The sequence below is a fragment of the Psittacula echo genome (genome assembly GCF_963264785.1).
Source record: "Psittacula echo genome assembly, chromosome: 8".
NCBI classification, from domain to species: Eukaryota; Metazoa; Chordata; class Aves; order Psittaciformes; family Psittacidae; genus Psittacula; species Psittacula echo.
The window spans coordinates 14,511,290-14,528,062 of NC_137744.1; the positions used below are offsets into that span (position 1 = coordinate 14,511,290).

Here is a 16,773-nt window from a genome sequence, read left to right on the forward strand (position 1 = left end):
AGGTGGTTTCACTACACAGATCACTTTTGTCTTCAGGCAAAGCATTGTTTCTTCAAATTGAAGATGAAAACTGCAATTAAATATAGGCCACAGATGTTCAGGATGCAGAGGACAAAAATATAGGTTTCATAACTCCACAGTTATGCAACCAGTTGCTTTTCACATATTAAAATGAACATTTAATTTTATGCTCTTATTTACCCTTAATCTAAACACAAATAAGCCTATAAAGGGTCCTTAAAATAGTGAGACTTAAAGATGTTCCTGATCTATTTTAATCATTGAAAACACTTTCCTCAAGATGTTCATTGTTTTCTAATTTAACTTCAGATCTCCAACTACTCAGACATCCAGTTCTCCATTGCATTAATGAGACACCTAAATAACTCTGAGGATATCAGTCACAGATTTGGTAAAGGCAAGACTACTTTAAAACAAGGTCATTATTTATAAATGTTATTTACCTTACCTACTGAATCTCATTTAAAGTGTCTACCGTGATAGTCCAAGTCCTCTCTGGGACTGGCTACATGACACCCTGCAGCAATGAAACTCTCATCTCATACAGCGCAGTCATACATGCAAGAGACAAAATTTTTATAGCAGCTGTGTCTAGACTATGGAATTTAATCCCTTAGCAGATAAAAATGATTAGGGGACTAAAAACTTCCTGTACTTACATAAAAATCTTTTTCTTCAACTTAGCTTCCTGCTAGTAAATCACACATACTGATTCTCTCACGCAAAAATAAAGAAGCAAACCAAACAAGTTGTTCTGTTTGCCGACTGTAAATGGAGACAGAACGCAAAAATGAGAGAATGTTCTTCTTACAACTATTCGTACTTTCAGCCTGGCTTTCTACAAAAGCTTCACTTACAGTATGACATTGCCTGTCCATCATCTCTGATAAGTTCTGAACCAGGTGGCAGATTTTTAACCATTTTCTTTGAGATTTCTACCACCACCTTTCAAATGTGAAACTGCCAGCCAGTCACCCAACAAGCATGCATAAACCCACATAGGAGGTGGTGAGCTTCCAGTTGTCTCTGGACTCTAGCTGCAATGTGAATGACACAAGAGACAGTGGGACAGATGCAGTGGGAAATACGGAAGAGAAGGTACACAACTCTGTATGGGAGCAAACTTCTTCAGCTTCAGCATTCACAAAATTAACTTCTTAAATATCCAGGAGACACTTGAATTCTTCATCAGCACGAGCACAGTCCACAGAATGAGATATACAAACTGAAAGGGTGGCTCGGAATATAGCAATTTTTTCAAAACTAAGGCCATAAAGCACTATCTGAATAAGAAAAACAACACCAAAAGCAGAATAGGAAGACAACAGATTTGCCCAGAGTCAGTAAAGGCAGTCAATTCCCAAAACAAGTCTTTTTTTTTTGTGATGAATGAGATAGGCTACATAGATATCCCCATTTGTATTTTACATCACATTGTGAATATCCCAAACTGGTATGCTTTTATTTTTAAGCTAAGGAGGTTTAAATCAGACAGAACACAGAGCCTCCCCACACCATTTTGCAGCCATTTTAGAAAAAGAATTGCATATTGGAGAATGCAGTTAAGAATTGTTAAAAGCCTAAGATTTCTTAGAACAAAATCCATGTAAACATCTAGAAGAGCTCTTGACCTGTTAGCAAGGTCTGAGGAACTGGAAAGCTACACAAACAAGATACTGAATAAAATTGAATTACAGCTGCTGGTACAAAACCCTAATGTGTGTGTCTGTTCGTTCTGGCTCCCTACCGCCTTGCAAAGGCAGAATCAGCTGTTCCCGACCCCTGAAGAAAATCTTCATTCATCTCTTCTAAGAATCTGACACAAGCCAGTTGGGTTTGTCAGGTTCAGCCAAGCTGCGTGAGTTGGGTCACACCAGTCAAGAGTTTTACTGGTAACTCAGAAAGAGAGAGACAGAGAGATGGTTGTTTTAAACCCCCCATAACAGCCAGTCTGAATCTGGCAGGGCAGTTCCTCTCCACAGCACAAAGCAAGCTTCTCACAGTTTCTAAATGAAGCACAAAGTCCTTAATGCAGTTACTAAATGAGAAGTGGCATCTCAGTGGGCTGCCTCAGTGGATTAATTTTAAATGCATAATTCAATATAGACCCACATAAACCTTTATGAATAGAAATAGGTTATATAAGCATGTTGTTACAGCATATACGGCAAATTTAAAGGCCAGTTTGAGTATAAATCAACTCTTTTATTAATATTTTCACCTTCCCATTGGTTCATTTCTCTAGCAAATGTGCTAATCAGATTGCTTTCCTCACTCATACATTGAGATGCCTAAAATAAAAACAGTATTTCATTGTCTGAGATCAACGTTTTCCTCAATCTTTCAAGAGAAGTTTACAGAGGGCTTTTTCTGTGGAGGTAGGTTGCATTGGTGATAGTTCAGCAAAGGCTGAACTGAAAATCCTTCATTTCACATTGGTCACAGTTAAACATCCACAAGTGCCAGAGGTACCCATGTCTCACAAAGATTTGTCTCACGAGAGCAGAAAACATGTTGGACAAGCTTCTACAGAAAGCCAGTGCAGCCCTTTTTGGTCCCAGGAAACATCCTCGGGAAAGTTTAATGAGATAGCAGGTAAGAGCAAAATGGGATAACTCCTAAAAACAAGGCAAAAACTCTGTGTCTACTCCTTGCCTTCTTTGGAGCCAAAACACATGCTCCTCAGAGAAAACAGAATGGAAACCAGCTTCCTATTTTCAGCCCTTCCTAGCTGAACAAAACTGGCCTGCCAGCTTTATATGTACTGGCACTTTGGTACTTCTGCTACAACAAATGGTCACAGGTTAACCAGTTTTGCTATCATTTCTGTGCTTTAAGCCTACAACTGTTAACTGATCATTCTTAAGACTTCAGAAGGCCAAAATAAGTTGACCTACCTCAAAAACGTTTCTCATGTGGCAGATGAATCATTTCCCATAAATCAGTTTTTTCCAAACCAATAAGGGTACACTTCACTGCACTACCAAAGAGAAACAAAAGAAAAGATTAGTTTGATGATCCCAGAAATACAGACACAGCCACCTTCTGAGCCAGGGATTAATGCTGCCTTCAAGCAAGGTAAATCCCTAGCCCACTGAATGCCAGTTTTGTAAAACTGATTAGCAGCTTCATCAGTTAAAAAATATGTCCAAAGCATTACTACAATTATTATTGACCATAATCACATTAATTAAAGCCAAAATGTCAGGCTAGGGCTATTAGTAGAAATATTTATGATTACTTGTTGATAGTAGCAGCTATTCTGCTATTAGGCTGTATATTAACAGCTGAGTCCCAAATGAACAGAGTTTCTAAGAGCTAGAAGACTGCATGGGTTTAAAAACAAAAACAATCCTCCAAATCTCCCCAAGCTTTGAGGGAGTTCAGATCCGGATGTGGACTAGAGCAGTGCATCTGAAGCACAGTTCCACAACACACAGAACCAAAATCTGAATTCATATATGTGCTGAACTCTGGAGAACTTTATATGTAGTTCAAAATGTAGCTTTCTACTCTTGGGTCCATCATCAGCGTAAACATAGATAAAGAACATGCTGTGAATGACTGTGGAAATGCCTATGCTGTGTTTTGCAGGGAGATGCAAGCTTGCTCTGCATTCTCCCAGAGTCAGGCGAACATCAATTGGTTCTATCTTAAAAGCCATTACACCACAGGCAGCATGTTACATCAGTAATGCTGTACAAGAGGTGACATGTGATGACACCCGGTCTGGTGCCAATGCACATCCCCACAGCTACAAATGTGAGCAGAATCAGCTGTGGGCAGCCTGTGATATCTCCCACCTTGCGAAAGTCCAGTGGAAGAAATGCCTGCAGTGACATCGAGGAACTTAAAGCCAGTAAAATAGTATTTGTATAAGAAACAGCTATTAATTGTAAGTTCTGAAAGGGCTACCTAGGAAACACAGATATTTATTCAAACATTTTTCCACTGTAGACTATCAGACAGGGTGCATTTGGGGCAATTTCCCTCACTTCAGCATAGTTCTGGCATAGCTAGAAGGAGACTCAAACCCAAGTTATTTACTGAGATTTATTTTTGAGCAATGCAGAAACAAAAAGGCCCAATTATAATCTTATTTAGACCAAACTAATTCCATTGGCTTTAGTAGATTTGTTCCTGTCTGACAGAGCTGTTCCTGAGGTCCAAAAGAAAACCCAAGGTGCCACTCAGCACTGAAATCCTTCTTGCTATTTTACATTTCTTTGGAAAATTGCATAAAGTCTGTGGCTGTTTAAGTCACCCACTGCAAGAAAAATATTTTTGCTGCAGTACTGTGGTTACAGACCTGTACTGTCCATAGAAACAAATGCAAAAATCTAGTAAAAGTATCAGTTCTATCTGGAAAATTGTGGGTTTTATCTTCTCAGTCGACACAAAAGGCACACACTTATAAAATTCCTATTATTAAACAGAGTGAGGAGACCGAGAAGCTGCCTGTCCAAGGCAAAGAAATGAGATGTTCCAGCAGCTGTGGGTCTGGACACCATCAGTATTGCTGGCTCAACTTCTTTCACATGGTAAAAGAAGCTACAAGAAGTTCATTTTGAAGACCAGGTTATTATGCAATGGCCTTGGTTACATCAGCACAGCAAGGGAGATACTGGGGGAGAGTAAATAAATGTCAAGGGTCTGTGTTTGCGAGACAGCAGCTGCCTGCATAGTGCTTACAGGAAGCCAGCTGTGGATTACTGCCACGGACTGCACGAGTGGCACCCGGCCAGCACAAGCACTGCCACCCTCCTGCAGCAGCAGAGCTCAGACCATGAGAATCTGGTACCCTCAGCAGCCCTCAGCACTGTGGATACAGGGCTGGGGCTGGACGTGCCAACCCCCTGGTTCACCCCACTGCACCCAAGCCAGGTTTTGCAGCACTGCTGGCCAGGGCAGAGAAGGTGAAGCAGGGGAACAGGCTCTGGCACACCTAAAGTCTCCACAGAGGGGTCCAGGCATTCCACTGCTCCATCCCAACTCTCTCTGCTAAGCCATTAGCTTCCCAAAGATACAAACTCTCTAAAGGAGTGGCATGCTTTAAAAATGACTTGGCCGTGGCTGTACATTTGTATCGCCTCATTTTTGAACCACTGCCTTCAAAGGAGAAATCTGTAAGAAAAAGGATGGAATGAGATATAAGCCAGCAAACTATAAAGCCAGGTTGGATGTGGCTTTGAGCAACCAAGTCTAGTGGAGCGTGTCCCTACCCACGGCAGGGGGTTGGAACTGGATGCTTGTTAGGGTCTCTTTCAACCCAAACCATTCTATGATGCTATGATTGCATGATATATGCTAGAGTACTTTGCAGAATTTAGACTTTAGTAGCAAGTCATGCTCTTAAATAGTAAGCAAAAAGTGTTGTTGATTCTTCCAGCATTATACATCTAATGTACTTATTCCCAATTATTATTCTACCATAACATGTAGTACTTCTCACAGCCAAAGCTTTTATTTTATAAACAGTATGAAGTAAGAAGCCAGTTATTTTTATAAGGGATCATAACATTAAGAATGCCTATGTAATAAATTGTCCTGTCAAAGTGGGAAAAAAAACCCCTGAGGCTCTGTTCTGATTTCCTTTCACACAAGTACAGATCAGGTCACTCATATCTGGGCAGAATTCTCTTTACCAATGAAATGCTCTACCAAAACAGATATATATCTCTCTTCTTTGAAATATGCATGACTCAGGATCCAAGCTGAGTAAATGCCTCTTGTGTTTAAAACACAGCTCTAGGTTACCGTAGGTCTAGAGTAATTTGTACTGTGACAGAAAAGTCACTTTATTTCCTCCTGCATGAATAAAACACACTTCCACAGCTCGTGAAATCTAGTGAAGTTCTTTCATCCCACATGCACAAGTGGCAAAATGCCCTCTGGGGGGCACATCACCCCTCTGCTGCTTCTCAGCTGTCCCTTTGCTCCCTTTGCCCATGTCAGCAGCCACGTATTTGGCACAGCAGGAACACACATCACGAGGAGCCAGGCAGTGACATCTCCTCCTGCTTCCTTAGCTCTCCATGGTGCCCATGACATCATTAGGGAAGGCTGCTGCATGCAATTCTGCATGCAATTTACACTCTATGGCAACACAACACAGCCCCAGGGCTTTGACCCTTTCCCATACATTGCTACAGTTGCTACAGTGAACTTGTGTAACTTGGAAAAAGTTACCTCAATGCCAGAGAAACATATTCCTGAGCAATGTGGAAAACTTCTCATTTTAAAGCAGTCAACCTCACCCTTCTGTGTTGGAAAAACACCTGTAAATCAAACCTAATTTGGAGGCAGAATTGTGTAACAGGGAAAATGTAATGAAGTGTCAGCTTAGCGAAGTAGGTTAGGTGAACTTTGAAAAAGGCAGTGTGCCAGCATTCATTGGTGTGAGGTCTTGGATTTGACAGCTTTTCTTTGGGTTTCTGTAAAATATGGCTGACTACAAACCAGGTTAAGTAAAAACTGAGTTTGAACCCATAAATGAAAGGTAAGAATGCTTAGAAAGAGAAGCTGTAGGGTTTTTTTAACAGAACTGTTCTGAGGCAGATAGAAAAAAGGATGGAATGAGAGTTTCGGGTACCAAACAACCTTGTCTGTTTACATGATTTATGTCAATCAATCCTTTCTTGCTTCCATTTCATTTCTACATCATCCAAAATTATATCAATGAAATACTCTACACCTCAGCCATTTTCATACCTGTTTCTTGTTTAATGACTAACTTGATTTTATAGATCAGTCTAAGAATTGAGAGTTTAATCCTGTTTAGATAATCTGCCTCTAGATTCTTCTTCTTTTACTTGCCTCTACAAAAATAATCAGCTATTAAAATAGCTTATTTTTAAGTCTCTCCTAGCACAATAACAATAATGATAGCATCTCACATTTTCAATAATTAATAATCTGCCCCTCAAGTCCAGGGAAGCTGCTAAACTTTGGCTTAGCTCACTTTTGAGAAGCTGCATTTTTAACTCACAGATCATACAGCTGTTCCATTTAAATTGCTGGGCTGCTGTGGATGTGACCAGCAGGTCAGAACAGGCTTTGATTTGCAGTGCAGTCAAAGTACTCACCTGCTCAATACAGTCCAGAATAAGGAACAAGTTCTGGTACCAGAATTACCTCTCCTGGACCATATAAAGTGGGCATGTACAGACTGCATCAAATGAAAAAATAAAATAAAGCTGCAGATGGCAGTGGGCATTTCTGATGTATTTCCATTCATTTTACAAGAACACCCAAAATTCTGCTTCCTCATGTGCAGAGAGAAGATGCGTAAAAAGCTTCACTACTTAAATGCCCCTTTCAACACCTTTCCATGTCCCTAGACATATCGCATTATGGAAGAGTAATTTGAATTGTAGCTTCCCACACTAAGCCTTTTGTTTCTCAACCTGAACTGCCATTCTCTCCCAGTCATTCATCTTCATCCAACCATGCCCTTTCACCCAGCCAGCTGGAAATACCTGAGCAACCATTTTGTTCTGGGCAGATGCATGGTTTTGTGTGCCAGGTTCAGAATTTACAGTTTATTTCACCTGCCTACTTCCATAAAAGACATTTAAAAACATTTTCAATGAAAACCAGAGGTTTCAGTCAACCTCTGCACCTAGAACTAATCCAAACTGTAACAACAGGCTGTGACAAATATTGATGCTTTTGGTGCAATGCTTCCTGACAACACAGAAGAGAGAGAAAGCAACAGCTACCGCAAGCAAGAAATCAGAGTCAGAATCCTAAACAGATGCTTAGATTTCCCAAATATGAGAGGTTCCACATGGTCATTACTAACATTCTGGTGATGGTTGATCAAGTTTGTCAAATTTTCTATCCAGGATGAATCTTTAACAAAACTGTAGGTAGAATAACACACACTAGAGTAAAAGACAGAGAGATCTTTGCCTTATTTATTAGGCTGCTCATTACTGGTATCCTTCAGATGTATCACCTTCCAGTAGCAGTTCTAAAGGGCAAAATATCATCATAGGCTAATATCTTTCCTGTATTGATCTCAAAAGCACTTAACAGAGCAGGTGGCACAAAGTCACGAATTACAGCTTTTATAAGCTGAGAACATCTATTGTAATACTTCAAAACAAATTGCATTTAATATTTTAGACTACAGCACTTAAAAAGACATAATGTAATACTAGTTGGGGGGGCCTTCTCTATCTAAACTTTCTAACAGGAAAAGGGCTAGTGTTTAGGGTTTTCAATATGGTCAGTCTTTCCTCAGTATTCTAAGACTTTCCTTCTAGGTATAGTAATTTAAAATGAGTATTAGCTCCTCAGTTATCTGAACTCTAGAGTTTATTCTTTGTGTCTGTTTATGGAGATGCATACACAAGATTCTCATAATAAAAGTGTTGTCAGAGTTGTGCTAGAGCAAAATTGTGCAGCTTTGAAAATTCTGGAGTCTTTTTGCCTCATTTAAACTGGCTTGTTCCCTCTTGTCCACAAACCCACTTAAGCAAAAGCAGATTCCTAGCTGGATGATAACAAAACAGTCTCTTCTTGTCCAGGTCTTTACAGCAAACTGTTACAGCAAAAGGAATCTCCGTAATCTACAGCTAGGTGCACACCTACTTCTTGTTTGTTTCTCTAATCTCTTCTGTAATGTCATCAGCTTCTACACCTGGCTGGAAAGAAGATCAGCCTCTAGTCAGGCTGCAGTTGTTCTAAGCAGCAGAGTTAAAACGCCAAATTGCAGCGCTCTTTTTGGACACGTTCACATATCCTCCCATACGGCCCCACTGCAGGACTGAATTCACCACATAACCTACCTTTCCCCGTCATTGTCACCAGTTCTCAGGGACTTGTTGTCACAAGGTAAAGGCTTTTTTTCCACAATTTATAGCTCAAAACCTCCATCAGATCACACATAGAAATACACCTCTCTTTCAGAACGCTCTGCATTCAGACCTCTCTGCATTAATGGAATAATGCATCATTCTCTGCATTAATGAAAGCCTCCAGTCTCCTTACTGTAATAACACACATCAAATGCACACTGAAATCTGATTTCCAGAGAAGCCCTCCGTGCTCCTCAGGGATGGCAGCAGCACCCTCTGCTGTCACACAGCAGCACCAAAGCCAGCTGAAGCCCAAGCTGCTGCGCTGTGCCCGGGGAATTTCAGGGACAGCTTTCTACATCCTCCACTAAAGATCCTGATCCATTAAACCTCACAGTGACATTCTGCAATGAGCTCTGCACTTCAAGACACCTTGATTTCAAAGACAGTGACTGTGTCTAGATATAATCACCCAAAATGAGCTTCCTAAAATAGTTACTTGCACTCATTGAACACCTAAAAACTGCACTAGGATGAGAGGAAATCAAAGCCATGCTAATAGAGCTAGCAACTGCTACAAATGCATCAATAAGTCACTGATACTTCAACAATTACCTTAAAATACCATTGTCTAAACTCTTGCAATTATATGAGACTTAGGTTTGATTTTTTTCTGTGCTTTTTGTTCTTAGCTGCAGTGAGAAACTTGAGAACATTAATTTCAGCAATCCAGAAGGCAAACCAATTTCAAATGTAACATCACATGATTCTCGTGTGGTTTTCTTCTTTTTTAAAGCAACCCCAAAATGTCTTACAGCAGCTGGCCAGCAATACCAAAACAGAGTCATTGACAAGGCTTCCCGCAACCACAAGTGCTAGCCTTCAAGCCAACCCTGTACTGAAGGACCAGTAACACCAAACCGAGAGCCATCAACTCTCTGGTGATGTTTTAAACTTTTAAACAGATTTAGAAACGTTCGTTAGCCTGGCCAGCTGCGTTGACCAGTCCTAGGCCACACAAAATCATCTCAGAACAACCTCTATGCAGTGTATCCATGTTTAGAGTCCATATTGACCAAAGACCTCTTTTTATTTTTTTCCTTAATGAATGAAGGCCATCTATCAGTCTTTCCAGCAATTATTTCATCACTGGCAACAGCATTTAATTGTAAACCAAATACGGGAATGGAATACAAAACGGGTTCCTTTGAGCCAAGGATTACAAAAACATATATACATACCAAACATAAAAGACAGAGACAATATTAAGATCAAAAGCAAACACAGCGAAAGAGAGATTATAGTGTCATTTGCAGCACTTTGAGTGAAGGACCTCAATCCACACTAATAAAAAGAGAAGAGAGTTTGCTGAATATAGAAATGCAAGTATCTTACGCAGGGTCAGTAAGGTTGTGATTTGATGGCAGCTGTACAAAACCTCAGGAATCAAAGCTGAGTACGTTCATTCTCATTGCTCAAACGTTTCAGAGAAATACAAATGTTTCAGTTCTTTGTAAGTGAAGATATGCTTCCTGACATAGAGAAAACCAAGTAGTAAAATAGGTGTGGATTACCAAGCCAGTGTGAAACTCCTTCTGGTGTTAGTACAAGATAAACATTATCTATACCTTCAGTGAGCCCACCTGGGTAAGTTTGCACCTATATAATAATAAAAGAAAAAAAAAGAACAAAATCAAATCACAGTCAAGCTCCTAATTAATACTGTTTTCCAATTGCAAGAGCTACATATTAAATTCAGACCAAGACTGGAAGATTAAAGCCTTGCTTGAGCTGATCCAAAACCTCATTTTTTGTTTTACAATTAATCCTACCAAGAGACAATATTTACCTCAAAAATTCCTGCCAACTTTCCAGCTAAAAACTGTCCATCAGCCAAGTCAGCCTTCAAATTTTGCACTGACTGTAAATAAAAACTACGTAAATATGCAATGCTGTAAAACCTGACAAGGACCAGTAAGTGCCACTGCCACTCAAGCCACTAATACTGTTTTACAAAGCTTCTTTTTCAAACGTCTGCTTCCTTCAAAGTCAATAGCAAAACTTTTGCCAACTTGAGTGACTGCAAGGCCAGGCCCTGAGAGAATAATCCTTTCCCAGCTGCACATTTTGAGACTGACGTTGAGTTACTGGTTAAAGACGGATGAGGCAAGGAGGAAAGCAGATGCCCCTTTTATCACTAGCATTAAACACAACTGACTGAACACATATCCACATGAAAATGGAGAGTAAGCTGGCATTTGGTGAAAACAAGATGCCACCTTCTAGGTAGCAAATAGTTGCCATCCCCAACGCACTCTTCAAGAGTGACAATTGGCTGAGGAATCTCACAAAGAATAAATCACTATTTGCTAAAATGAAAGAAAAGACATTTGGGGTTTTTTTGGTAGAATGCCTAAATTAGTCCAGATTTCCAAAGGTGTAACCAAAAGCACAGCATATGTTAGTGTTTTGGTTTTCCAGTGCATTGGAGAGAACACATGTGTGGCTCTGGGCCATTCCAGAGGACACCAATCAGCAAAGAACAAGACCCACAGCGCTCAGACTTCAAACCACCTAAAAGCCAGAACTCTCAATGCTGTTTAGTTCTTACAGCTATCACGTAACAGATCCATTAACAATCAGAAGCAAAGTCAGACTGCCCACCCCAGAGCATTAGAGAAAGAAGTGTGATGATCTCAATGTCCATGAGTCACTATGCATCAGTCCCCAGCATTATATCTGCTTTATAGCGTACATTAAATTCTTAGCCAAAGCCACGTTGCACAAAATACTGTATGGTCTGCAGAAACTTTAAAAACATATTTTTCAAGGGAAAGGTTTCAAAAGCCTGAAGCATATCTTCTTAGAACATCACTGTCAGATGTGTAAGGATGTAATAAATTGATCAAGTTTTCCTAGTATTTGGTAGTAGGAAATGCTCAGCTTCCTAATACTTCAAATTAAGCCTGCAATGGCATTTCTTCATTGTGTATATACATACAAAGTCTGATCAAGAGTTTTAAGGCTTTTTTTAAGGTTTTTTTCTCAAAGAAATGGTCACAGTAAAGAAGGGATTAAGTGGAGTTAACACAGCTATTGGCAATACAAAGAGGGATGTTCATGTCATTTGCTATTGTACAATCTGAGGCATTTCACTCCATGCTTTGGCTTTCTTCTTGGCCAGGGATAGCCACAGTGGTTCAGCAGGGCTGCACGGTGTCATTGGCAGGTTAGAGGAATGTCTTGCTTCCTTCTCAACAGCAGGAATCACAGATGCTTCCTGAGCAATAGGTCCAACTTTACCTGCCAACAACAAGATATTCATCAAGCATCAGAAGGCTAGAGTTAAAAACTCAATTTCTGCCAATAATATTTCCTTCTCTCCAAAGTAACTGTTTGCACAGCCCAGAATGTTTGTAATTCATGAATAAGTCAGACTCATTGTTAATCTGGGTATCACTAGCACTACCTGGTGCAAGGCAGGTATGATGGCAAGGACTAGCTATTGCAATGGAAAAATTGATACTAAGCTGTCAGTGAATAATCTGCCCATAAAAGAATCTTCTCCTCAGTCTCAACAGCAAGTGTCTAAGCCCTGATAAATGAAGGAGTTCTTCAAAACTCTTCAAGGACGTGGAGACTATAGTCCCAGGTATTTTTTCTAAATTTATGTTCTTGGCTATCTAGTTTCTTAACCTTTTCAGACTCTTAATTTCCATGACAGTGCATAGCAGAGTTCCACAGGCTTATTCTGCTCTGTCAGTGCAAGAAAATCTAGGAATAAGACTCACCAGTGTGTAGGAAAATGGAAACAAAATATCTGCGGAGGAAGGATCACCCCAGGATTGCTGCAGGGTTAAAAGTAACTGGTATGTTTTTCAACACTGGAAAGAACTAAAGATGTTTTTTCCATCTTCACTGCTGGCACAAATATTGCTCCAGCAATATTATTAAATAGTAGGTAGGGATCAAATCAGTGCTTTATGTTCTTGGACTTTTAAGCCAAGAAGGTGGGATTCTGCTGGGGCTACGTCTTCTCTTCATGCAGCCTAACACAAGCCTGTCACCCTCACAAAGGACAGAGGAATACAAATAACACTCCTTGTATCCTCATATGGCTTTGAGTTACTATTTGAAAAGGCCTCCTCCATCCATCTTGTTTAGAAAATTTTCAAGATTAATGTCTGCAGGCAGAGAGCCTGGAATGGGGCCTAAAAGAATGCAGCTCTGAACAGATGCAGCTCTCATTTCTCGAGACATGGTTTGCAAGTCTCTCAGCATCACGCTCCCTCCATCCATTTCAGCCCAGGCAATACTTCATTTCTGTGTGTAAGTCCAACTGAAGAAAAGTCAAACTTTGTCTCATAGCTGATTAGTCTGTGTGTGGCATGTGGCAGGCAGAATGAGGCTGCTGTGCTCCAGCACAAGAACAGAGGCCACATGGGGACTTAAGCAGTGTTAAGTACAAGAAGCTTGATCTTGCTTGCACTGAAATCAATTGAAAATGTCCGTTAGCTCCATCAGCCACACTCCGGAGCAGAGCCAAAGAAGTTCCCTAACTCCACTCAGGAAGTCTCTGGTCTTTTAAAAATCCTAGCTCGTTGGTAGTTCTTGCAGCAGGCAAGCTATACTTAGGAATACTGGAGAAAGTATACTATCCATTAACATAGGCTGCAGCTCGATATACACAGCACATTTTTGAGAAGTATTAAAGGTGATGTAGGAATTTTACTGCAGCTTTGATTTTGGAAATTTATTTTCACCTTTTGGGAGACTTCATAATAAGCAAAAGTGATTCTAAAGTCCTTTGCATGTCCTGACAGCACAAGGTAAAACAAAACCCAAAAATGGCTGTTCATGACTATTCGAGGAAAGACAGGTTTTGGGACAAACCTCATCATGCTTAGGATGAAGTGGGAGAGAGAAGAAGCAAGCTAAGTAATCTTCCCTTGGTTATGACATGGGCTGCCACACAGCAGTTACAAAACAGTCACACTCAGTAGAATAAGGATCTGATTTCTTGGAATTCTCTTCCAAACTTAGCTGACCTTGAGCTGCCCCAGCTCTTGCTGTTATGTGAAGGATGCATGCATTGCACAGAAAACCTCAACTATCTATCAAGAAAACTGCTAACAGCTAACATAACCCAAAAAGCATGATCCAAATTAATAACTCCTCTGGATTTTAAATCCGCATCCTTTCCACCACTGGCACCTTCAACTTTTCAAATTGCTAGCTGTGCTAATGGGAACCAAATCAGAGCAGAGTTTACATTTGGAATTCCCAATTTCCTAGGCATGTGCTGACAGTGCTGAACACTTCCTAAATGATAGGCATGGTTTTCTGAGCAGTGGAGAAGTAGCGTTTTCCTTGAACATCAGCATTGATCAGAGCTCTCTGTGATATTCAAGGAGTGGGCTAGAATAAGCCTATAAATGCTATCCCTAGAGGGGAGGCAAGTCATTGGATGTCTCCCTGACTGGATAGCCCCTAAGCCAGTTCTTGGGAAGAGGTGATGCAGAAAATCTTGTAATTCTGCTGCAAGGACCACAAGTGGTGGAAGTTCTAGCAAACGAGTAGCAGTGGAGTTCTGTGGAGGTCTGAATTGCAACTGAAAGCTGCTGGGATTCCAAGTTTAGATGATTCAACACATAGAAATCCAGTTTGTGCCAGCTTTTCAAAGGAAGATCTTCTAATATGAGCAAAAATCTTGGCCTGTTTACATTTCATCTTTCACTTTGCACCTACAACCATAAAATGAAACTGTCCTGTAACAGAACCCTTTTCTAAAACTATTTTCTTTTAATCACACACACAGAGTTAGGTGGCAACTGACATCAAAGCCTGTGTTGGTGCCCATTCATAGCTGATCAGCTACCTGCAGTAAGGGAGAAAGTTTATTTTGTAGGACTCGTAGATTCAAAACCAGATAACAGCTCTATAAACAACTACTACACGGAGCAGGCATAGGGGTACCCCTTTATATCTCTAATACAACAATTCTGGATGCTGGTGGATTATAAGGTGTAAGCAGGCAGGTGCATGCACTCTCCCTGCACAGCATCTCTTACTGCAGTGTCAGCAAGAGGAACCTGGAACAGAAAAGCCACTGCTCTGACACAGTGGGGCATTTCTTATCTTCTTAGGCAGAATCTGAAATCAATAGCTTTCAGCTAGCACAATATGCTTTTACAGCTGAAGAACTGGCTTATCTATATCTAACTGGAGCATGCCTCTGAGGTTTGGCACCACACTGAGTAAGCAGGGAGGGATAAGCTGCAGCCCAGCAGTAGCCTTGGAAGAGGTACGTGAGTCATGATGTCTGAGTCACTCTTCCCCTGCATTTTTCTCACAGGCAATCATGGCTAACAGGGCAGGAGAGGGGCCATCAAGCCTCTGTGTTCACCTGAGGGTGGAACTGACTCTACCTAAGTTATTTTTGTCTATTTAGTAAACACATCCATCAATGGAAGCTGCACACTCTCTATAAGCAACCTACACTATTCTGCACTTCACCACTCATATTGTTAGAAAATATTTCCTAATGTCTAAGCTAAACCTCCCCTGCTACATTTTAAGCTCATACAGGACATAAAGACAAATCTTGTCCTCTGCACCAAATTAAGCTGTCTTCTCTAGACTAAACAACACCACTCCCATCAGTATTTCCTGGCTGACTGGTCTAGAAGACCTGACCTTTTTTGCTGTTCCCTTCTGGACACACTCCAGCTCAACTGCTATTCTTCAGTACTGACCTTTGCCAGTAATAAATCACCATATTGTTTATATGCCACTCCATGAACTGGCAGTGGAGACAGAAGTTCCTCACTTGCTTTCTCTGCCAAGTGAGCAAGCCAATACTTTGACTTATATGAAAACTATAGTCTGAACAGGCCTTATATAAACTGTGCTCATTACCAAAAAGGCTTCCCCTTATCACCTGCCAGCCTCACCACTTACTGGTGTAAACTGTAGCCACCATATAAAGATAGGCTGAGAAAGTTGGGGCTGTTCAGCCTGGAGAAGAGAAGGCTGCGTTGAGACCTCCTAGCAGCCTTCCAGTATCTGAAGGGGGCCTACAAGGATGCTGGGGATGGGCTATTCATCAGGGACTGGAGTGACAGGACAAGGGGTAATGGGTTCAAACTTAAACAGGGGAAGTTTAGATTGGATATAAGGAAGAAATTCTTTACTGTAAGAGTGGTGAGGCACTGGAATGGGTTGCCCAGGGAGGCTGTGAATGCTCCATCCCTGGTGGTGTTCAAGGCCAGGTTGGATGAGGCCTTGGGTGGCATGGTTTAGTGTGAGGTGTCCCTGCCCACGGCAGGGGGGTTGGATGATCTTAAGGTCCTTTCCAACCCTAACTATTCTATGATTCTATGTAAGGAAGGAGAATACCTGCTGCAGCACACACACTGGTCTTCATTTGTGTTTTCTTGTCCTGAGAACTCAAGGAAGGCATATTCTTCTGCAGCATGTTCTCACTAGCACACATCCTTTGCTACAAAAGGAAAGAAGAAAAGAATGCAACTAAGAAACTTGGCTAGTCACTGGCACTCACAAAGTTCACCCTGTCAACATCTCTAAACCTGACTGTGGAAATGAAGCAAATGCCAGACAAGGATGGTTGCGGACATCCTGTGGGAGGGGAGATTGAAGGCAAGAAGGAAGACAGCTGCTACAAATACAGGATTAGTTCACCTGCAGGCATGTTAACTTGATAGCTTGAATAGCTCATGATAACTTGAAGGCAAGTTATTCTCTCTGTCTTACAGATGGGGAATTGAAGACCTTGCCCAAGCTGTACAAGAAACTTGTGCAAGAGTCAGTGGAAAAGTCAGACTTCCAGTATGCAATCTACAGAGCAGAGCAGTGAATGCAGTCTGCAGGTCACTAACAGTGAGGAAGCTAGTGTAACTCAAAGCAGCTCTTGGGCTACAAAATACAT

At 41.0% G+C, this 16,773-nt stretch overlaps 1 protein-coding gene across 1 annotated transcript in view; it reads right to left on the bottom strand.

Annotated features, from left to right (window-relative positions):
• Positions 1-11,955: 11,955 nt before the first annotated feature.
• The window catches only part of KIAA1210, a gene marked incomplete at its 3' end in the record, with an annotated part of 41,061 nt that continues 36,243 nt past the window's right edge, over positions 11,956-16,773 (bottom strand). Inside the window, exons 11-12 of the mRNA XM_080624478.1 lie at positions 16,224-16,326; positions 11,956-12,128 (exon numbers count right to left, since the gene is read on the bottom strand). Of these exons, the coding sequence (XP_080480604.1) occupies positions 11,956-12,128; positions 16,224-16,326 (276 nt within the window). The remainder of the gene's footprint in view (positions 12,129-16,223; positions 16,327-16,773) is intronic.